Here is a 23,975-nt window from a genome sequence, read left to right on the forward strand (position 1 = left end):
TCGTTCATCTATCCTATACATACTAGTCTGCATCTGCTAATCCCAAACTCCCACTCCATCCTTCCCCCACCCCCACCTCCTTTGGCAACCACAAGTCTGTTCTCTGTGTCTGTGAGTCTGTTTCTGTTTTGTGGATAAGTTCATTTGTGTCATATTTTAGAGTCCACGTGTAAGTGATATCATATGGTATTTGTCTTTCTCTTTCTGACTTACTTCACTTAGTAGGATAATCTCTAGGTCCATCTGTGTTGCTGCAAATGGCATTGTTTCATTCTTTTTATGGCTGAGTAATATTCCATTGTATATAGATAGGTACCACATCTTCTTTATCCATTTCTGTTGATGGACATTTAGGTTGCTTCCATGTCTTGGCTATTGTAAATAGTGCTGCTGTGAACATAGGGGTGCGTGTATCTTTTTGAATTACAGTTTTATCCAGATATATGCCCAGGAGTGGGATTGCAGGGTCATATGGTAATTCTATTTTTAGTTTTTTGAGGAACCTCCATACTGTTTTCCATAGTGGCTGCACCAATTTACATTCCCGCCAGCAGTGTAGGAGGGTTCCCTTTTCTCCACACCCTCCCCAGCATTTGTTATTTGTAGACTTTTTAGTGATGGCCATTCTGACTGGTGTAAGGTGGTACCTCATTGTAGTTTTGATTCGCATTTCTTTAATAATTAGCTGCCATCTTCAATAGTTTTTATGGGCATACAGGGGTCCTGAGACCAAAAAAGTTTGAGAACCACTTCTGTAAAGTAGTCCGTTATGTGACTGTACTATGAAAGACACGCACAGAATTGGTGAGCACCTGGTTCAGGATGGTGGCTCCCACTGGTCGAGAGGAGGGCACTGGGATGCAGGGGCCTCTCCAGCTAAACAGCTTTTTGAGATGACATCACATTCCCTGGCCTGAGTGGTGGGATCATGGGAACCTACTTCTCACAGGCGTGAACTGTTTCAGAATAAACATTTTAAGTTTAGATGAAAACACCAAACCTGTTTCAGGCCCGTTTCCATTAAGAGGAAAAAAGGTCACCCTAGAGGGGATTTACTCATTACCAAGAAAAAAGGCACCTTTCCATTGGAGAGCTCTGGCGCCTGCTCCCGTAGACAAGCTTGCCTGTCCAAGAGAAGGCACCTGAGTGTGGTGCCCCATGTGATGTGGCAGAATACATGCCCACTACCACCTGTGTTGTGTTCTTCCTATTTACCCTGAATTTAGTCACGAGGAAACAACCCAGGATGGGGACGGCCTCCAACACAATTGGCCTGATCTCTTCACACACACAAAAATCAATATCAGTGAAAAACAGGAAAAAAATACAGCCTAACACTCTAGCTTAAAAGAGAGTAAGCAGACAACACAACCAAACGTAATGCATGAGCGGATCCTAGATCTATAAAAATCAAAACATCTGGGGAAAACTTGGGTAACTTTTAATATGGGCTCTGTATGATCTATTAGTAAATTACTAATTTTCTTAGATGTAATAATGGTGTTTAAGTTATATATCGGAACGTCCTTATTTCAAAGAAATGTAAAAACCTTAGGATTGATGTATCATGATATCTGGAACTGTAAAATGGTTCAGAAAAAAAATGACATAAAAAAGAGAAAACTTGCATGTGGTAAAAATGCTTTATTCAGGAGGCAGAGAAGCCCTATCATGTAGCAGAAAGGGGTCTGCAGTCTAGTCCCGGCCTCCCGCATATTAGCTATGGGACACTGGTAAACTTGCCCCCTTCACTTGGCCTGACTCCTCCATCTAAAGAGTTCCTTACGAATGTTTCTCGGCTCTGACAGGGCTGTGTTTCCATCCCTGTTCCTTGGTCCCTGGATTGGGATGCGGTGCCGGTACGCCTGGTGTGGGCTTCCTGGTTCCCCTGGAATGCGTGCGTGTTGAGAAGTAACGGGAGGCCCGGGGTGATGGCCAGGAACACCAGGCACTCTGCCCGAGACGCACGCATCCCCACCCAGGGCCAGACGTGCCAGGCTCCCCTTCTGCTGCGGGCGCTCTGCACCCCTGGAGTGCCGTGGGCTGTGCGCGTGTGCCTTCCCTTGATGGCGCAGACCATGGCTTCTGTTCAACACACGGTCTGCTTTCTAAGTACCAGGCGTGGGGATATATTTGGTTCGTAGTCAGTACTCAGTGAAAGGGGTGTGTTCTTGGTTTATTTGTTAAATTAATGCGGGAAGAGAAAGCAGTGGTGGCCCGATCTCAGGTGGTTCGTGACCCCCTCCCCACCCCACCCCAAAGAATCCTCGAAGGCTGAGAAGTATGATGCCTGGCAGAACTAGGCACACTCAGAAGCAAGCATGTATTCAGAGATAATTACTGAGCAGTCCAGGAGGTCCCAGTTATTGGAGCTACAGAGATGAACATCTTTAAGGCAACCACAAAAAACCTGCCTCGTGGGGGAGAGAGAAAATCAGCAGACCTTCAGGACAGTGGCAGTGAATGGATAGGTGTTTCCTGAAGGCAGTGGCACTGAGCTGAGAAAGGTGAGATGCAAACTGTGGATGTAGGAAAGAGAAGTTGTCTTGAACAAGGGACATACTGGCTCAAGTAAACAGCACATCTGCATGAGGTAAGACTTGAGGTGAAGCCAGTGTGAGGCGCCTTCTGTATCCACGTTGGAGCTGCCCTTACCTCTTATTCTTTTAACCTCCAAGGAGAAAACTAAGGTCGGGGGCTCCTGAGTGTGACCTGGAGAGCCACCCTGGGCGTTCAGGTGGCAGCGCACAGGCTGTTGGGTCCTGCCTTTGCCAGGAGCCCCAGGGCGGAGGCTTGCCCACTGGGGGCACAGGCTGTGCTGCTGGGGCATCTCCCACGCCGGGTCCCCGAGCCCTGCTTTGCCCACTTACCCTCCTGAGTGCCTGCCCCGGGAGGGTGATGGCCCACCCCACGGAGAAGGTGCTGGGTAGCTTTCCTTCATGCCACTTACTGTACCTGCCACTGTTCTGCAGGTCTGTCTGGCCAGGTATCATATGTCTCAGCCTGACGGAAGAGAAGACGAGAGCTAGAGAGGTAGCGGCTGGGAGCAGGGAGTGGTGCCAGCTCATATCAGCTTACATCAGCCAAAACTCACATTCAGTGGGTGTTTATTAGGTGCGTAATCCCGTGATAGTTATTGTGGAGAGGGAGAGGAAGCTCCCAGTAGGGTAACCACTCACTCTGCTTTGTCTTAGCGCTGAGTCCTGCCCCACCTCCCGGGAAACGCCTCAGTCCCAGGCAAACCTGGATTCCTGGTCCTGCTGGGGCGACAAGATAAGCCTTCAGGACAGAGTGTGATGACTTGTCCTGTCTGAAGGGAGTGACCGAGCTGGGCATTGGGTTGAGCCCGTGCTGGCAGGAAGGGTGAGGTGTGATCCAGGCGACAGAGTGCGCTCCTAGGCTGACCCTCCAGAGGACCCCGAGAGGGCAGCCTGCACTTGCCCAGAGCCGCGGGTCTGTGTCTGCAGCTGGCCTCCTGGGAGCCTCACCCTCCGTAGGCCCACCCTCAGCACTGCGGTCTCCTGACTCTCAGATCCCAGGCCACGGTGATCTGACGGTGCTCGGTAACCGAGGCTTTTATTCGGCAGCTACTCTCTCTGAGGGTTAACGGACTCGGATTGTAGATGGAATGTTCCCACGGGCACGCGGTCATGAATGCACTTGTTCACAGTTAGAGAGTCATGTATTCAACAGTTTGTAGCGTCAGCAGCACACAGGGACAGATTACGAAGGGGAAAGCAGTAGAGCCCCTGCCTTCAAGGAGCTCACCTTCTGATGGGGCAGACGGATGCTGATTCAGATGTTGAGAAGCGGGACGGACAGGTAAGAGCTTTGGTGAGAGGCAGAGACGAGCACAGTGCTGCGGGGGCCGGTTCTTCTTACAGGTCCAACTGCTGTGCAGGTTCCAAGCTCAACCCTGGACTTAGTTTTCCAATGAGCCTCTCTTCATTGGCCCTGTTGTTCTCTGTTCCCTTTTTGGCTTTGCATCTTTTTGCTCTTACTTTATGAAATTACACTCTGTCCTTCAAATTTTTATAGTAACTGCCTGGAAAAGCCCCGAAAGGTATTTGTAGAGTGGAAAGGATTCCACATTCACTGCGCACAGGGAAGAGCGTGGCCAGGATGGGGTGTCACCACAAGCCCGAGAGAGGTTCGGAGACCTCATTCCCGGTCACGTAGGGAGCGGTGGGGCGGGAGTCCATCAGCTGGTGGGACGTGGAAGCTGAGCTTTTCCAGAAGGAATAGACAGAAGCAGAGGTGGAGACTGACTTCAGGCTACCTTCACTGTGTTTTCCCGTGTATTAGTTTTATCCACAAGTGCATCAGTGGTTTCTTATGTCAAGTCCAGGAATATCTGTGAGTATGTTTCACAGTTATATGCAGAAAGTTTGGGGTGTGTTTGCTCTTTTTCTTTTTACGTGAGAGATTTCAACAGGGATTCAGTAGCGGTCTCTGACGTATAGCCTAGAGGAGTTAACTGCTGAACCAGTGACAAGACACTGACTGCTGACCCGGGGCTGGGCTTATGGGCAGAGCTCAGCACGAACGCATGGCTGTCTGAGGGGGGCCCTGAGGTCAGACTAGCCTTGTACAGATGAGGAAACTGAGGCCCAGAGGATGCCATCTTCCTCCTCTAAGGTCCTGACAAAAGAGCTGTCCCAGCTTTGTCAGTGTATGTCTCACCTGCCACTGGGAGGGAAGTTACAGACTTGAATATTTTGCTGGGCCCACAAATACCCATACAAAAGCCCAAAATGAGACTGGAATTGGACTGCTAGCTCTGAAAGAGCCTTCTCCTGGGAGAGAAACTGCTTGTACCTGCAGCTCAGAGCAGCCTGTTAGGTCCCAGGGGCAAAAGTCCATCAGCCTGGCAGTTCAGCACCATGTGGAGCAAACCAAACGGCATATTGGACTGATTCCCACTAGTCAGTGGTGGTTTGCTCACGTGAAGGCAGCCTGTCCGAGATGAGCCCTCAGGAGGACCAGCTTTGGCGCAAGTTGTACAGGGCCAGGGCTGGGGGGAGGGGGGGTAGCAATAGTCCTTTTCAGTTTAGTAAAGGGAATTTTGTATGTATGTGTTTTTAAAATAGTTCAGTCTTTCTAGTATTTGTCTACCAAATTAACTTTCCTCAAAAAACTGATTTAGACAAATGAAGTGTCTGGTGCCTGTGAAATAACGCGTGTAGTATAGAGTTTGCATATTCATCCCAGTGGAGGTGTCGAGAAGACAGTGAATATATGGCGCTCAGAGGCACTGTCTAGGCTGGAGAGGAATCAAGAGTTTATTAAAACAAAACACAAGAAAAAATTTTCATAACTAGGTGTGATGGATGTTAACTAGACTTACTGTGGTGATCATTTTGCGATATATATATAAATATTGAATCATTGTGTTATACACCTGAAACTAATATAATGTTACATGTCAATTATATCTCAGTAAAAATAAAAAATAATAAAATGCTGACTCCTGCAAAACAAAACAAAAATCCCGAAGGGATAATAAGACGAATCTTAAGTAAACACGTATTTTCTTGCACTTAGGGTTTGTTAGTGGTAATAAAATAAGCAGAGATAGACAAGCACTAGTCAGATGGGAACAAAAATAGGGATTTTTGTTTAACCACAAGTTCAATTTGAACCTAAACTGCTAAAAAAAAACACAAAAAAACACAAAAAGGGAGCCTGTGGCTATGATTACAATTTTTAAAAAGTGGTTGATGTTGAAGCACCTAGCAGGGGCAAGCACAGTGGTGGGTCCATTGCTGTATCATGTCCGTTGAACAGCCCCGAGAGGTGTATGTGGTGCCCCAGGTAGGCTCTGCACGCAGTGCACTGTCCTTGCCTCGCTGGCTGCTGGCCGCCCCCGCCCAGAATCCCACATCCCCTTCCTGAACCCGCCTGGGGTTGAGAGCTCTTCAGCTATAAACCCACACCGCGGTTTCTTCAGAAAGTCTCCCCTGTTCCCTCAGTCCCTCCAGGCTGAGGAAGGTGTGTAATTATTTGTCTTATTTCCTGAGTAGCTGTGAGCAGAGACTGTCATATGCATCTCTGCATCACTAAATGTTTTTTGACTCACTGGCATCTGTGCTTGTCAGACGAAGGCAAGAGTATCATACCCAGATCCTAAGAGAACATGTGACAGGTGGTGACTCACTGGGGTGGCACAGGGGCCTGTAGCTGTGTTGTATGAATGGTGGATGGCAGAGCCAAGGTGCTCCTTCAGTTGTCCACTAGACTGGCAGAGCTGTTCAGAGCCCCTTTGTACCTCTGGAGGGCGGGGAGTGGGCTGACCCTCAGGACAAGGACAACTCAAACCATTTCACAACAAACAGGCTGCTTTGGAGAGCAGAGTTCCCCGTTGCCAGCAGTTCCATTCAGAGGCTCTGCGTGCTCTTTGGGCTGCTTTAGGAGGCGTGCTGTGTTGAGCATGAGAGGGGCTAGGTCCTCTCCAGAGCTCTCTTCACAGGGAGCAGTCATCAGGCCCCTGCTGTCTGCCGGGTTCTGGAGATAGTGGAGAATGAGACCCCTGTGTCCCTGCCCTCGGGGAGCCTGCACCGTGCAGGCTGTGTTACTTTGGGTCTTCCAAAAGCAGACACCAAGTCCCCCAGGACGGTTAGATTCCAGAGATTTATCAGAAGGTCAGTGAAGGATGGAGGGAGTGGAGAGGCCCAGAGAGCCTCAGGCCAAGATGCAGGTCTGACGTCTGCAGAAGGAGAAGGGGCGAGAAGGACTGAGGAGGAAGCGTCTCAGCCCACAGCACAGTTCTGAGACAGTCTGGGCCTGGCTGATGAGTTTCCCCTGGGGAGGAGCCCTGCGTGGGCCAGCCATCCCTGCCACCACTGAGTCATTGGCGGACAGTGGCCCAGAGAATGTGGCCTCTGTGCAGACGTGGTGGGCGTCCAGAGGGCAGCAGCTGGGACCACTGGTCAGCTCTGCTCCAGAACAGGCTCGTTTGAAGGTGATCAGAAGGGCGGCACTCCACGGCCTTCACACAGGGACTCTACCACACGGTTCCTTCCTGGCTTGCTCCCCCAGAGGCATCTCAAGGGCTTCTGTGTCACGTGCCAGTAAGCGCTACGCCTGGGATTTTGGCTCAGATCCCTCTGACTTGATCGAGTCTGTGCTTTGTTACCTAACACTGTGCTGTGTCTCAGGATCTCTCCCAGCTCCTGAGCCAGCATTCAGAGCACACACCTACTTGCCCACTGTCACCATGAGCGCCTAAGTGCGTGAGTAGCAGTAAGTGACACAACTTAGCCCAGAACTTGATTAGTAATTAGTTTACATTGGTGTGGGACTCTGACTTGATCTGAACCAAGGTCTGTCTAATTCTGTGTACGGTTTACTCTGATTCCTACCTTCGACTTCATGAGGACAGGGCCCCAAAGACTCAGCTAGGGGAGCGGCAACTCCTCCTAATATTCTCGTAGAAGATACATGGTTTCGGGCTCCAGAGCTCAGAGAAGGCAAAGCATAGTGCTGTGTTTGGTTTTCCTTTTGTTTTTCTTTTTTCTCCCCGCCAGTATGATATGGCTGTCTTCTGGGGAAGCCCATGCCTGCTCGTCTCATCACTGATTTCCCCTTAATTATTTGTTGAATGAGTAATGAATTATGAGAAAAAAGATGTAGCACAATTGCACAACAAAACCCACATAATTCACTCCCAGTACACGTGTCCACAGAAGGAGCCTCAGCACAGGGCGTGGACGGCTGGCGTCCAGTGTACCCCAGACTCCTGCACCCTCGGGCAGAGCTGAGGGGCCAGCAGAAGGATTGAGATGGAGCAGCGTAGGCCTGGAGCGGGTCTGAGAGCGCCGGCACGTGAAGTCGTTAGCCGGACAGCCATCAAATGTACGTAGGGATTCGTGTAACGTGAGGTGAGGGGATATGTACGGACAGGTTTGTGTGTGCACATACCCAGAATTGTTGCTAAGGTGGTGACCATCTGTACGTGTCTCCTCCGCCGTCTTGGAGTCGTAGGGGAGCTGGGTCCCGGGGAAGCTCAGCCCACGAGAGCCCTCAGGCAGGCTGCCTAGGCCAAGCTGAGGTTTCCAGGTCCCTGAGGGCCAGTCTCCTGAAAACTATCGTTTTGTCACCTGGTGACCGCCGGGACTGGGGAGAGAACTTCTCCGAATATTTGGTTTCCCTGCCCTCTTAGATGTGGTGAAGGGAACGGACTGTGACTTTCTCCTGATCGCTTGGTCTCATCATCACGATTATCACAATTACACTTTCACTTCTTTATAACTTGGCGCCGACTTGCTGGGCTTTAACTTTCCGTTTCTAATTCTTCAGCCTACCTTTCCGCTAACAGCCACTCCTCGCTGCTGTTGGTGTGCCTACCTTTGAAAACCACGTCTTACCTTTTTTTTTTGTTTTGCGGTACGCAGGCCTCTCACTGTTGCGGCCTCTCCCGTTGCGGAGCACAGGCTCCGGACGCGCAGGATCAGCGGCCACGGCTCACGGGCCCAGCCGCTCCGCGGCATGTGGGATCCTCCCGGACCGGGGCACGAACCCGCGCCCCCTGCATCGGCAGGCGGACGCTCAACCACTGCGCCACCAGGGAAGCCCGTCTTACCTTTTTAATTGGGGGATTCTAATACACTAGAGACTGAGAGTAAATGTTTAAGATTATCAGGCTCATATGTAAATGAAGAGGCCCGTGGGCTCTGGGAGACCTGCCCTGCGTGCTGTGGCGGGAGTTGCAGTGTGCTGACTTCAGTCATGACTATCTTCTCTCTCCGGGTGCTTCTTTTGCTTCTTCCCTGGTTTTCTGTCACATGCTGAACAGGGGAGTTTGCTTGGAAATGTCTCCATTGAAGCAGGATGGGCCATCTGTTCATTTTGATTTTCATCACTGTGTTCTTTAGAAGATCACCTAATCATGTTATTGTCTACATAGCATGTGTGAAGCCACCCTGTTGTGCTATCATAAATGGAGCATTTTGTTGGATGTTATGGAGAATATTATCTATATCATGTATTCTAGAGTCAGACAGAACAGGTTGGAAATCCCAGATAAAGTCGCTGAGTCCCTATGTGAATTTGTATAAATCTTTCCAAGTCTCTGAGCCACTCTCTTGTCATCTACAAAATGGGGGAAATAAACGGCTGCTTCATAAGTTGCTTACGTGCTTTAGTGCATTATTCAACACCGTGCCTGGAACATCGTGGCCAGTTGGCAAATTGTAGCTGTAATTCCTTTCTAATTCAAGCACCTTTTCCCCTGAAAGTGAAGCTGGGAGTCTCTTCCATGCTATCAAAAACTTTGGCATGGAACCTCCTGTCCACTCCCCCTGGTCTTTGGAGAGTCAAAACTTATCACCGCACAGAGCGGCCCTTCCACAGACAGTTGGAAGCTCTGGCAACTAGGAAGTTCCTTTGTGTCAAGCGGCAGTTGGCCTCTGTTTCAGAAAAGGACAAAGCCAGCATCCATCCCTTGTAACTGAGGCTGACGCTTAACGTTTTCTCTTGGTCTGCAGCGAACAGAGTATCTGCCAAGCCCGGGCTTCCGTGATGGTCTACGATGACACCAGTAAGAAGTGGGTACCAATCAAACCTGGCCAGCAGGGATTCAGCCGGATCAACATCTACCACAACACTGCCAGCAACACCTTCAGAGTCGTTGGAGTCAAGCTTCAGGATCAGCAGGTGAGTGCTGGGGTGACAGGCCGTCCCCAGTACTCACACACGACTCACACACACCACACATACACAAAATCTCACACACACCTCACTTCACACACACACACACCTCACACACAACTCACACCACACACACACACAAAACCTCAGACACACCTCACTTCACACACACACACCACACACACACACACACACACACACACAGGTGAAAAATGGTCAGAGAACAACAAGGTCATGGTTTAGAGTCAGAGGTCTGGGTTCAGTGTCTGGCTCTGTATTCTCATACTCCAAGGTGTAAGACCTTGAGCAAACTATCTTTTCTGAACTTCATTTTTCACAGCTGTCTTACACAGACAGTAATCCACACCCTGCCTACCTCACTGTGTTATTGTCATATTAGAATATAAACAATAGATGTGAAACAGCTTTGAAAAATATATTGTACAAATGTGTTAGTATTATTCTCTGCCTGCGTACCCATAAGTAATATAGCTGTGAAGATTCTGGGTCCACCAACCCCCTGAGTCTTACTTTGGGGGGAATATCAAGATGATTTAAAGAATCGGGGATCATTCTCCTCCATAATAGTACATCCTGGAAAAATCAGATGAGATAGTTTGTGAGTGTACCTGGTAAGTACCCGTGCCAATAAATACAAGGTAAGTCCACCTATGTCCGGGGTAGTTGTGTACAAATAACTCAGACAGAGTGATCTGACGTGTCGTGGACTGAAACAGAGACGTGGAGAAAGGGCTCGTGTGGCTTCACCACAGTGACTTTGTTAGGGCTTCAGGCTCTCCCTCCAGCTCTCTTCTTAGAGATGGACAAGGACATTTTTCAGCAGTGAAATCGACAGATCTGTAGTTCAGCATTTATGAACACCTCTGCCCTAAATAGGCAGCCCTTGTCAGTCAGCCCTTGGCTGAGTTGAGCAGCAGGTTTGCTGCTATCTTTGCAAGAATCATCGTGTTCACAAATAGGAAAGAGAGAACAGAAACTGAGGACTCTTTTTAGTGTGTTGCCTATTGAATGGGTTTCTGCTTTTGCCAAAATAGTCCTATTAGATTTCAGATTCTTGTGGCTAAAAGGGACCTCCTCACTTCAGAACCCCTGATCAAAGGTGGTCCTTCTGACCTGGAACTCTGGGTACCTTCAGGGGCATCCCTGTCCCTTGTTGATGAGCCTTACGGATAGGCAGGTTATTCTAAAAACCTTCTAGACGCTGCTTCCCTGTTCTTCTAGTTCACTGATTCTGGCTCTGCCTTTTAGAGGCACACTCCACCATATGCTGCAGGATTTATAACACCTTTAGCCCCAACTATAGCGACAACCAAAAACATCTCACACATTTCCCTGACAGCCAGGGCACTTCCACCCTGGTACTCGCCTTTGACATAAGGCCCATTATCTCAGGCAGTTCCTGAATCATAGTGGGTGTTCCCTAAGTGGCTGCTTTTATTATGACAAGTTTTCCATTCTCTTCATGCCTCTTGGTTGCCCTGCAGGGCACACTAGGAAGATACCATGGTGTGTGGGAACCAACGTGAACCTGGTTCTCGGAAGCCTCAGCTTCCTTCAGAGGAAAGCATGTGTCGGGGCTCGTTTGGGAGGAGACCTTTCCTGCGTTCAGGGAGGGACTGGCAGCCGCCCTCAGTGATCTCCTGGGGAAACTCAGAGAGACTCTGTTGCCTCAAACTTAGAGATCTTCTGGGACCTGATGGAGAAGTTACCAGCATAGCCTTCCAGCTGGAATTACACGTTCATCAGACAGGCTCCTGGAACATGGTTGCAACTCTGCCCAGGTGGGTGGGACACATTAGCCAGGAACACAAAAGAGATTCTCAGTAAACCAAGGTATTAGAGAAAGTGGCAGGAAACCTGGTCCATAATAACTTTTATGGACCCAGGAGAAAATATGGATTTTCACAGGTCTGGTTTCCAGTCAGTATGGATTACAAGGTCAAACATCTTAAGAGAGACAGAGATTCCTGGTCTTATAACCAGAGGGGGATATCTTACATGTTCAGTGCTCTCTGTGGCTTACAGAGCACTCTTCATGTTTATTATTTCAGTCCCCCAGTAACCCCATGAGGATAATGGTATAAGAATTGTCTCCCCCGTTTTGCTAATAGGTGGACATAAAACCAGGTGATCATTTGTGGGGAAAAGGACTGGTAAGTTATAGTATCATTAGCCAGGGTCTAACCTGAATCTCACATCAAAGGTGAAGAAACCAAAGGATGTTTAGTTGAGAAGGAGTTATGGCCACTAAAAATGTTAGTGACTCTCAGGCTGAATTAATAGAAGTAGAGGCCCAGAAGGAGGGATTTTATAGTCGTGCTCTGCTCTGCACTGGTTGTACTTTCCCGTGAATGTTGGGACCAAATCTGAGTGCCGTAAATGGAATCTGTAAGGAGGAGGGCGTCGAAACTGGTGAGAGGTCTGAAAGCAGCATTAATATGTGGAACAGTTGAAGAAGTAGCAAGAGATATTTACTTGGAGGAGAGAAAAACTGAAAGGGGCATGGCCACAGTTTTCAAATCTCTGAAGAGCTCCTTCTCCACGTGGAGGAGAAATCTTACTTTTTCTGTGAAGCCCTGAGAGCAGAACTAGGAATACTGCATGGATACTACGATGGAGAGGACTGAAACTCCATAAAAGGAAGAGCTTTCTTAGAGGCACACTATGGAAGAGGGACTCTGTTGCTTTGTGAGCCCACGAGCAAGCAGGCCATTTGGTAAGCATCCTGGGAAGAACATCCCATCACTGGGTGGACATTTGGATGAGACCACAGAGGCCTTTGCCAACCTGTAGATCCTGGGAGTTTTAGACCCAGGTGAACATGTGGGTCAGGAAGACCATTCCCCACCATCAGCTTTTTCTGTAAAGGGCTTTTGACTATTCTTACTCAGAAGCCTCAGAAACCTGTTAGACAGTATTTGGAGTTACAAGGTCTTCCTTGAAGAGAACCGGAAAACACTCCCACTTGTTCCTACACTTCCCAAAATAAAACATGTGCAAACATTGTTAATTGTGGGCTCTTACACAAGAAGTGTGACCTTTTAAAATAAGTTGTACTACAATGAGGTACCGCCTCACACTGGTCACAATGGCCATCATCAAAAAATCTACAAACAATAAATGCTGGAGAGGGTGTGGAGAAAAGGGAACCCTCTTGCACTGTTGGTGGGAATGTAAATTTATACAGCCACTATGGAGAACAGTATAGAGGTTCCTTAAAAAACTAAAAATAGAACTACCATATGACCCAGCAATCCCACTACTGGGCATATACCCTGAGAAAACCATAATTCACAAAGAGTCATGTACCACAATGTTCACTGAAGCACTGTTTACAATAGCCAGGACATGGAAGCAATCTAAGTGTCCATCGACAGATGAATGGATAAAGAAGATGTGGCACATATACACAATGGAATATTACTCAGCCATGAAAAGAACGAAATTGAGTTATTTGTAGTGAAGTGGATGGACCTAGAGACTGTCATACAGAATGAAATAAGTCAGAGAAAAACAAATACCATACGCTAACACATATATATGGAATCTAAAAAAAAGTTTCTGAAGAACCTAGGGGCAGGACAGGAATAAAGACGCAAACGTAGAGAATGGACTTGACATAGGGAGGGGGAAGGGTAAGCTGGGACGAAGTGAGAGAGTGGCACGGACATATATACACTACCAAATGTAAAATAGATAGCTAGTGGGAAGTAGCCACATAGCACAGGGAGATCAGCTTGGTGCTTTGTATCCACCTAGAGGGGTATGATAGGGAGGGTGGGAGGAAGACGCAAGAGGGAAGAGATACGGGGATATATGTATACATATAGCTGATTTGCTTTGTTATACAGCAGCAACTAACATAACATTGTAAAGCAATTATACTCCAATAAAGATGTTAAAAAATAAAATAAAAAAATAAGTTTTATCCTTCAGCACTTGTCTAGATCAGTCCTACCGAAGCTTGGAGAATTAGTTTTAATATAAAGCTGATAAGGACACAGGTTGAAAGTGATAGAGTGGAAAAAAGATGAACCTTAACAGACACTAACCAAAGAAAATGGTGTGACTATATTAATATTACACAAAGTAGACTTTAAGGCAAGAATTATTAGTGAAGATAAAGGACCTTTTTAATGATAAAAGAGTCAACTGAAAAGGATGGCATAACAGTCCTAAATTTGTAGGCATCTAATATATCTTCAAAATATATAAAGCAAAAATGGACAGATCTTAAGGGAGAAATAAAGGAATCCAGAAGCCTGGTCGGAGATTCTGATCATACCTGCAAGAGACTGGAATAAGTAGACGTAGAAAATTTGAAGAGCATTATTAACCAACTTGATGTAATTTACATTTATAGAAACTACAGGCAGCCACAGTAGAATATACAGTCTTCTCAAGTGTACATTGAGCATTTAACAGAACAGACTACATGCTAGGCCACAAAGCCAATCTCAACAAATTTAAAAGGATTAAAATAATGCAGAGTTTTTCTTAGACCACAGAGGAATTAAGCCAGAAATCAGTAATAGAAGGATAACTAGAAAATCTTCAAATGTTTAGAAATTAAGCAGTATACTACTAAATAACCCATAGGACCAAAAAAAAAGAGTCACAATGTAAAACTAGAAAATACTTTGAACAGAGCAATAGTGAAACTGCAATGTAGCAAAACTTGTGGGATGCAACTAAAGCACGGCATATAGATAAATGTATAGCTAGAAATGCATAGTTTAGAAAAAGAATGATTGAAAGTCAGTGACCTAAGCTTCTGTCTCAAGAAGCTAGAAAAAAACAAATTAAACCAACAAAAGTAGAAGGAAAAATTAAAAGCAAAACCAAAAATCTAATGAAATAGAAAGCAGATACACAATAGAGAAAAGCAAAATGTTGTCGTTTTTTTTGAAAAAAAGAGTCTAGATAGACCCACATATATATGGTCACTTGATTTATGACAAAGCCCCGTTGCACTCAATGGGCTAAAGATGGTCTTTTCAACAAATGATTCCAGAACAATCAGATATCATTATGAAAAAAAACAACTTTACCCCTAGTTCACACTATACCCCCAAATTAATTAAAAATCAACCTAAATATGCAAAGTAAATCAATAAAGTGTCTAGAAGAAAATTCAGGAAAATATCTTCATTATATTGAGGGGAAAATACAGGAAAATATCTTTATGATCTTGAACGGGACACACAAAGCATTAACTGTAAAAGAAAAAAAATTAAGTTGGACTTCTTTAAATTTAAGGAGTTTTCTTTGTTAAAAGGCCCCATTAAGAGAGTGAAAGGGCAAGCTACAAACAGGGAGAATATACATACGTACACACACACATACGTACATACATACATACATACGGGCAGGGAGAAAGAGAGGGAGAGAAATGAATATGACAAAGGATTCATATGAAGAATATATACAGAACTCCTACAAATCAAAAAGAAAAAAACAGACAACCTCTTTAAAATGAGCAAAATGACTGGGACAGGAGTTTCACAAAAGAGAAAAGAGCAGTGGGACAGAAGACATGGCCAGTGAGCACGTGAAGGTTGCTCTACATCATTACTCATAAGGGAAATACAAACAAAAACGGCAGTCAGAGTACTGCACGCACACCAGAAAGGCTAAAATTTAAAGGACTAAAGGCTAAAATTAAAAGGATACCAAATGTTGGTGAGGATGCAGAGCAGCTGGAGTTCCTGTTACTGCTGGCGGAGGTGTCAATCAATACAGCCTGTTTGAAAAATGGTTTGCCAGAACCTAGTAAAACTCAGTATACACCTACTCTTGGGTACCTACCCAAGAGAAATGAGTGTCTGTGTCCACTGAAAGACCTATATGAAAATATTCACAGCAGTTTTATTCCTAATACCCAACAGTTAGAAACTTTGAGAATGTCCATCAACAGGAGAATGGATAGGTTATTTATGGTATATCAAAAAATGGAATGTTACGTAGCAATCAGAAAAAAACTATATACTTATAAATGCAGTGACGCAGGTGAATCTCACAGATATTGTATTGAGTGAAAGAACACAGAAACAAAAGTGAACATACCATATGAATCCATTTCTGTGTAGTTCAAAAACAGGCGAAAGTAACTGATGGTGATACTCAGAAACGTGGACATCTCTGGGGAGGAGTGTATTAAATGAAGCTGATCCACACCCCTAAGTGGACTTGTAGTAATAATGCACATGCTCTAAGGAGAGTAAACAAGGGAATGGAACCATTGAGTAGGTACAGAGATTTTTTAACTGTCAGCTCGTAAGTTCTGTCTGTCAGTTAATGAACACTGACCACCCCCCGAGATGGTCAAGTGACAAATAGGCCATGTGTCATCTGCACATATGTCCAAAACACGTTGCATGGACTCTCCTTTTTTAGAAGGCAGTTTAGAAGTTTCAGAGTAGATCTTTTCAAACAGAAAATATAAATGTTTAAATGGTCATTTCCATTGATCCAGAAATTCTGCTCATAGGAATGTTCACACAGACATATGCACAAGGATGTTCAGTCCAGCATTATTTATAATATTTTCATTTTACATACGAAGAAGCTAATGCCAGTAACTTTTCCAAGTTTATTCAGCTGCAAAGTAATAAGGCCAGAATTTTAATCCTGAATCGTTTGACTCAAAACCCTCTGCTCAGTCCTTGTACCTAGTACGGTAGTTGTGTTCGGAGCAGTCGTAGACCCTTGTGGGCTATGTCTGGCTAGCAGACACAGCACTCGGTGAGCAGCCTTTATAACTCTATGCTCTAGGTGTAGATGGATCAGAAATGGTAACCCAAGAGCTGCAGTTGGAGGACAGGCCAGCCATGTGCAGCAAAGAACCCAGAGAACTTCTGGAACAGCTTTATCACACTCTCCCAATCCAATAGCCGAAAATCTCTAAAAGTAGAGAATCGATTTCTGAGGCTCTTTAGAGGTTAGAGCTAGGACCAGAGAAGGAATTATGGGAAGAAAGATTGCAGCTCGTTATGCTGGCAGTCAGAAGCAGCACAAAGTCCTAGGCTACAGGCTTGGATTCTAAATTCAGTTCTACCATTACTTACCTTGTAACCTTGGGCAAATCACTTATTCTCCCTGGGCCTCAGTTTTCCCAACTGTAGAAAGGGAGGATTGAGTTAGACATTCTGTCTGGTCTCTGAGTTCCTTACGCCACACTGTTTCTAGATTCTGGATAGGCATCCACCTCCCCCAGTTCCCGCTCCCTCTAAGTCCCCCTCCAAGAACATAGCCAACCAGAGATTTCAAATCTTAGGATTCTAAATCTCACTTCCCCAGATCATCCCCTCAAGTACCTGGAAAGATATGTGATACACTGAAGAGTCTTCTTTTATCTTGCTTCCGTATCCCTCAACCATTCTTGATATGATGTGGTTTCCAGACATTCGTCCATTTGAAACACATCCCTCTGGCTTGCTCTAGTTTGTCAATGTCCACTAAAAGTGCAGCACCAAAACCACACAAACACAGACCTTCTGGTATAGACTTAACCACGGCAGAAAGGAAGAGGGTCTTATCTCCCTCATTCTGGTCACTGTACCGCTATCATTGTGCCCTCTCCTCTGAAGAGCTGTGTTAACCACAAGTCACTGTGCTTCTTATCATGCATGTAGCCACGAAACCTCCAGCCCTTTTTCTGACGATCTAGAGCTAAACCCAGAGAGAGAGAACCACCGAGGAACCTGGGTATAGATGTTGGCCAAAACTGCAGTGTCAGTATGTAACAACTAAGAAACTGTTGTGTTTCTTTAGCTAATTTAGTACACGTGCTTCTCTCCCTCCGTCTCTCTCGCTTGCTCGCTCTTTTTTCACTATAGGACAATCCAAACCTACCTTCCACCTGGCTGAGACTTGGGGAAAAGCTCTTGTGGATATTGCCCGTATTTGCTATCCTCTGGCCTTTATCCAACAGCACAGCAGGATGGAGCAGTAAATGAGAGTTCTCACCTTAGTGCCCCAGCCAGCACACAGGGTGTCTTGGCCATGTCCCCTTGCGTCTCCGAATCTTTTCCTGAGCTCTCCTTCCTGACCGGGGTTGGGGGGGGGGGTGGTGGACAGTAGACTGAGTTATCTCCAATTCAGGTCACAAAACCCTAGAGCCTCAAAGCCAGAGGAGATCCGAGAAATCATCTTGTACCTCTCCTAAAGCAGAATCTTTCCATTGTATCACTAACAGCAGGCCATCCAGCCTTATCTAGACTCTGCTTGCATATTTCCATCTCTGAGGACCTTAATATTTCTCAGCTAACACTTGCTGGCAACCTGTGTGCTAGCAGCTGTGTTAATTGGTTTCATATGCATAATTTCTCCCCCGCCCTTCCCTACCCCCACCCCCACCACCTCTGGCAACCATCAGTCTGTTCTCTGTATCCATGAGCTTTTTTTTTTTTTTAAGATTCCACATACAAGATAGATCATACGGTTTTTGTGTTTCTCTGTCTGACTTCTTTCCCTTAGCATAATGCCCTTGAGATCCATCCATGTTGTCACAGGTGGCTAGATTTCATTCCTTTTTATGGCTGAGTAATATTCCATTGTGTATATACCACAGTTTCTTAATCTGTTCATACATCAGTGGACACTTAGGTTATTTCCATATCTTGGCTGTTGTAAATAATGCTGCCGTGAACATGGGGGTGCATATACGTTTCTGATTGAGTGTTTATATTTTCTTCGGGTAAATACCCAAACGTGGAATTGCAGGATCATGTGATAGTTCTATTTTTAACTTTAAGGAACCTCTATACTGTTTTCTGTAGTGGCTGCACCAATTTGCATTCCCACTGACAGTGCACAAGGGTTCCTTTTTCTCCATATCCTTGCCAACACTTTATTTCTTGTCTTTTTGATAACAGCCGTTCGGACATGTGTGAGATGATATCTCCTTGTGGTTTTGACTTGCATTTCCCTGATCATTAGTAACGTTGAGCATCTTTTCTTGTACCTGTTAGCCATCTGTATGTCTGCTTTAGATAAATATCTATTCGGATCTTCTGCCCATTTCTTAATTGGATTGTTTCTTTGCTATTGAGCAATACAGGTTCTTTATATATTTTAGATACTAGTCCCTTATGAGATATATGTTTTGCAAACACTTTCTCCCATTCAGTAGATTGCCTTTTCATTCTGTTGATGGCTTTCTTTGCTATACAGAAGCTTTTTAGTTGGATGTAGTCCCACTTGTTTATTTTTGCTTTTGTCACTTTTGTTTTTGGTATCAGATTCAAAAAATCATCACCAAGGCCTATGTCAAGGAGCTTACCACTTATATTTTCTTCTAGGGGCTTTATGGTTTCAGGTCACAAGTATGTGGAGATTAAACAACATGCTACGAAAGTGGGTTGAAGGAGAAATCCAAAGAGAAATTTAAAAAGTACCTGGAGACAGGGCTTCCCTGGTGGCACAGTGGTTGAGAGTCCGCCTGCCGATGCAGGGGACATGGGTTCGTGCCCCGGTCCGGGAAGATCCCACGTGCCGCAGAGCGGCTGGGCCCATGAGCCATGGCCGCTGAGCCTGTGCGTCCGGAGCCTGTGCTCCGCAATGGGAGAGGCCACAACAGTGAGAGGCCCGCATACCGCAAAAAAAAAAAGTACCTGGAGACAAACGAAAATGGAAGTATAACATAACAGAATTTGTGGGATGTAGCAAAAGCAGTTCTGCATTCTACCGCTAAGTTCATAGCAGTCAGTGCCTACCTCAAGAAACAAAAGCCACAAACAACCTAACTTTATGCCCCAGGGAACTGGAAAAAGATTAACAAAAGAAGCCCAAAGTTAGTAGAAGGAAGGAAATGACAAAGATGAGAGCAGAAATCAATGAAATAGGACTTCCCTGGTGGCACAGTGGTTAAGAATCCACCTGCCAGTGCAGGGAACACAGGTTCGAGCCCTGATCCGGGAAGATCCCACATGCCGCGGAACAACAAAGCCTGTGCGCCACAACTACTGAGCCTGAGCTCTAGAGCCTGCGCGCCACAACTGCTGAGCCCACGTGCCCCAACTACTGAAGCCCACGCGCCTAGTGCCCGCGCTCCACCACAAGAGAAGCCACCACAGAGAGAAGCCTGCGCATTGCAATGAAGAGTAGCCCGTGCTCGCCACAACTAGAGAAAGCCCACACGCAGCAGCGAAGACCCAACGCAGCCAAGAAAGAAAGGAAGGAGGGAGGGCAGGGAAAGAAAGGAAGGAGGGAGGGCGGGGAAAGAAAGGAGGGAGGGAGGGGAGGGAGGAAAGGAAGGAAGGAAGGAGGTGATCATTTTAAAAAAGAAGAAGAAATCAGTGAAATAGAGACTAAAAAGACAATAGAGAAGGTCAAGGAAACTAAGAGCTGAGTCTTTGAAAATGTAAACAGAACTGACAAGCCTTCAGCCAGACTCACCAAGGAAAAGAGAGCAGACTCTGTGCTCATGTTAGAATGTCCACACCACCCAAAGCAATCAACAAGATTCAACACAATCCCTATCAAAACGCCACAGAGCTAGAACAGCAATCCTAAAATTTGTAGGAACCACAGAAGACCCCAAATGGCGGAAGCAATCTTGAGAAAGAAGGACAAAGCTGGAGGCATCACACTCCCTCATTTCAAACTATATTACTGTTATTTTAGTATAGTAATTAAAAACCTTAGTAAATAAAAAGCATGATATTGGCATAAAAACAGACACAAAAATCAATGGAACAGAATAGAGAACCCAGTAATAAACCCATCAGATGTGGTTTTATTAATTTATGACAAAGGAGTCAGGAGCATATAGTGGGGAAAGGACAGTCTCTTCAATAAATGGTGTTGAGAAAACTGAATAGCCACATGCAAAAGAATGGATAGTTGTCCTTTTAACTAATAACCCATTTATTAGTGCATTCTGAGTATTAGACGCTATGCAGAGGGCTATGGGAGGCATAAATATGAATTAGAAAAGGCTCTCGCCCTTAAGGATCTTTATATCTAGAAGCCTCCATAAGATATGTGTCACTGTGTGACCTTTGCAGTAACCCCATTAGGTCAGTAGAGCCAGGATCATTATCCCCATTTTATAACTGGCGAAACTGAGACCCAGAGAAGTGCGGTGCCGCCTAGGGTGACATGGCTGGGAGGCAGGGCCAGGACCAGGACCCAGGGAACCTGACTCCCAGCTTAGGGCTCTCATGTGGAGGTCATGACCACACTCTTTGTTAGTTAAATGAAATAACTAGTTTTCAAACCCTCAGTGTCGTATAGATCATGTTGAAAAGCTGCCGGGTCGTGCTCTCCCCTTCTGCTGACCCCATCCCCGTCCCCCTGTCCTCTTGTAGCCCCAGGGGACACAATATCCTTGCCCCACACAGCTCACTTACCTTTTATTTATTTACACGTATTTCTCTCTCTTTTCCCTTTCAGGTTGTGATCAATTATTCAATCGTGAAAGGGCTGAAGTACAATCAGGCAACGCCAACCTTCCACCAGTGGCGAGATGCCCGCCAGGTCTATGGTTTAAACTTTGCAAGTAAGGAAGAGGCGACCACGTTCTCCAATGCCATGCTGTTTGCCCTGAACATCATGAATTCCCAAGAAGGAGGTAAGCGGGGCTCTGTCTTGGCCTGGTGCCTAGACTCTCTCTCATTCTGCCTCTGCCCTCCTACAGTTCTGGCTGCCTGGGTGTCCTCGCCCTGCAGCTGCGCTGAGCTGATGCTTTGTGGGTTCTCAGAGAAACGCACTGCCTGACTCTAGATTTAAAGCTATGTTAGCAATTTGAAGGAGGAGAGAATGGCATTTACACCTTTTTTGCCCTTGGTGAGATACAGATTTGTACTGTGTTCCTAAAGCCAAGTGTCCAGATGCATTTTACGCTTGTCATCCTAATTTGATATTCTAGACGCACGTTTGGCGTAGATCGGAGGGAACAAGCAAAAATGTATTCTTGTATTCAATTATGCGTATGTTTAGCACACTTTTACTAAACACTTACTGAGTGTTAGAAACTGACTAGACAGAATAGGTAAGAAATGGGTAGATGGAGGCCTTTCCCTCAAGGCACTTGGTATCTTGGAGCAGACGGAGTCATGAACTGCTAACTGTAACGCATTGTGATAAATGTGCTCATAAGGTATGAGCAGGGCAGGGGCTTGGGGAACACAGAAAGGGAAATAAGGGACTGCCCATATGGGCTGCCAAGGGAGGCTTTGAGCGGGTGGTGACATTTGAGCTGGAGTTTTGAAGGGCAAAGAGGTGGGAGTGGGCATCCCAGGCAGAGGGAACAGCAAATACAAAGGCACATGGGCCTGAAAGCCCAGCACATGATGGGAAAGAGAACGCTGCAGTGTCTCTGCAGACTGCGGTGCCGATAGGAAAGAGATTGGATGTGGAATTAGAAGGGTGGCACGGATTGCACAGTGAAAGTCTCCAAATTGGAAGACTTGGGGTGTAGACAATGGGCTGGGGGCGGCAAGTGGCGCTAGCAAAAGCTTCTATGCAGGGCAGGTAAAGCAAAGGAGCAAAAACACACGTGGCTGTTCTCGGAAATTTGTAGTGTTAGCTTCGGAGGGAGGTCGCAGGCCTTCCGGGATATTGGCATCTTGGTGGCCACAGAGACAGTCTTGCACTTTGCTGGAGATCTTACCTTGGTAGAGCGTGGTAGTGAGGAACTGGGCCTCGGGGTGCCCTGCTGGCCTTGAGTCCTGGTCATTTTCCTAGGCTTCAATTTCTTTAGCTATAAGATGGGTGATACGTGGTTGTTTCTACGTTTAAATGAAGTCGAATGTATGTTAGCAGGCTGCCTGACACATATTAATCACCCAGTGTGGGTGATTTGTGGGTATCATTACTGTCACTGCTGCTGCTGCTGCTGCCAGAATTGGGGTGGGAAGTGGAGAGACATAGTACTTGGAACCTGGAGGGAGATGGCTTTTCAATATCTATTGTGCCTGACAGGTTGGAGCTTTGGGACCCAATTTAAACCCTAGGAGAATTTTTTTAAGAAAATAAAGAACACGTTTTGAGTATGCTCCCCGCAGGCCGTACATAGAACCGGTACTTGTAGAGTTCTGTCCCCACTGTGGAAAGGCCCCAGGGTTTGTGGGTTTCTGCTGAGAGCTGGGCGCAGCGAGGAGCCACAGCTGTGTGAGTGATCAGTGCGGGGCCGCCTGCAGCATTGTAGGCGCCAAATCACCGCGTAGCCAGCTGTCTTTTTTTCCACCCAAAAGCCTTGAGCTTCGTGGTGGAGCGAGCTGAGTTTAAGGTTTCCGATCCGAGCTGCCTCACTTGCCCCGGGATGTAGGAGTTAAGCTTTATTTTATCTGTACATACAGATACATTAAGGGGGGGGGGGAAGGTTTTATTTTATTCAGATGACTGACGCAAAGCAACTACTGGTTATTTTTTTAACTTCACCATAGAATCACAAGGAAATCAGCTAATCCAGACCTCATCTTCAGATAGGAATCGTGTGACCTAGTATGAAGAAATAACTTCCCGGTGCCAGGTAGTAACTCAGATTCAGAACCCCGACCTCCTGCGTCTCCTCTGGGTTGAACGGGTGTCTTTGTTGGGGTAGGGGGTGGATGTGTGCTCACAAGGTGACAGTGGCCTGACTTGAAACTTTCATCATGAATAGTAGTCACCCGTCCCGGTTCCACGGCCTTTGGTGGAGGGGAGACCGTGGGGCCGCTGAGGAGGAAGCGTTTTCTTCACCTGGGGTGTACCGCACTGTACCGTACAGAAACCTGAAGTGTGAGCTCGATGAGCTTGTACAAATGCATATGCAGAACCCCTGCCAGGCCCTGACAGGGACCAAATCCCTCCACCCCCTCCCAGGAAAACCAGGATGTCAGGTTCTGTGACAGCAGAGCACTCTTACCTGTGTTCGAACTTCGTGTAAATGGATCATATAGTGTGTACGTCGGGGCCTGATTTCTGTCCCTCGACGTTACGTCTGAGAGACTCGCCCCTGGACCCATGTGTCTCTGCAGCCGGCTCTGTCACTGTGGAGTGCCACTCCATGATATGGCTATGCCACCCTGACCTGTAGTTTGGGCCTCAGAGTGCGGGCAGGGCACAGGCAGCCTCTCCACCAGCTACCACAGGAGGCCTCTGCTGCAGGATAATAGTGAGGCTTCTATCAAATCCCCTCTGTATTGGCAAACTGTGTTCTACCCTCCTCGGCGGGAGGCGGTTTGCGGTGCAGTGGACCCTTGAACCAACACGGCTTTGAACCAAGTGGTCCACTGACAGTGGTTTCTTTTCCGTGAATGCGTCTCCGGCCCTACATGATCTGCAGTTGGTCGCAACTGCAGGTGCAGAGCCGTGGACGT

The 23,975-nt window shown here is 46.5% G+C and overlaps 1 protein-coding gene across 9 annotated transcripts in view; it reads left to right on the top strand.

Moving 5' to 3' along the window:
• The window catches only part of EVL (Enah/Vasp-like), a 163,110-nt gene that overhangs the window by 90,500 nt on the left and 48,635 nt on the right, over positions 1–23,975 (top strand). For 8 of the 9 annotated variants that reach the window (XM_089908197.1, XM_022576099.3, XM_022576096.2 and 5 more), the window contains 2 exons: positions 9,486–9,654; positions 21,067–21,244. In XM_089908197.1, coding sequence (XP_089764323.1) covers positions 9,520–9,654; positions 21,067–21,244 — 313 coding nt within the window. In that variant the 5' untranslated portion in view covers positions 9,486–9,519. Of the gene's footprint in view, positions 1–3,272; positions 3,823–9,485; positions 9,655–21,066; positions 21,245–23,975 lie in introns of those variants that run through there. The other variant, XM_030761916.2, reaches the window with a different exon arrangement.

Source organism: Delphinapterus leucas, chromosome 2 (genome assembly GCF_059928025.1).
Source record: "Delphinapterus leucas isolate spDelLeu-1000000601 "Yukka" chromosome 2, BTC_Dleu_Yukka2, whole genome shotgun sequence".
Classification (NCBI taxonomy): Eukaryota; Metazoa; Chordata; class Mammalia; order Artiodactyla; family Monodontidae; genus Delphinapterus; species Delphinapterus leucas.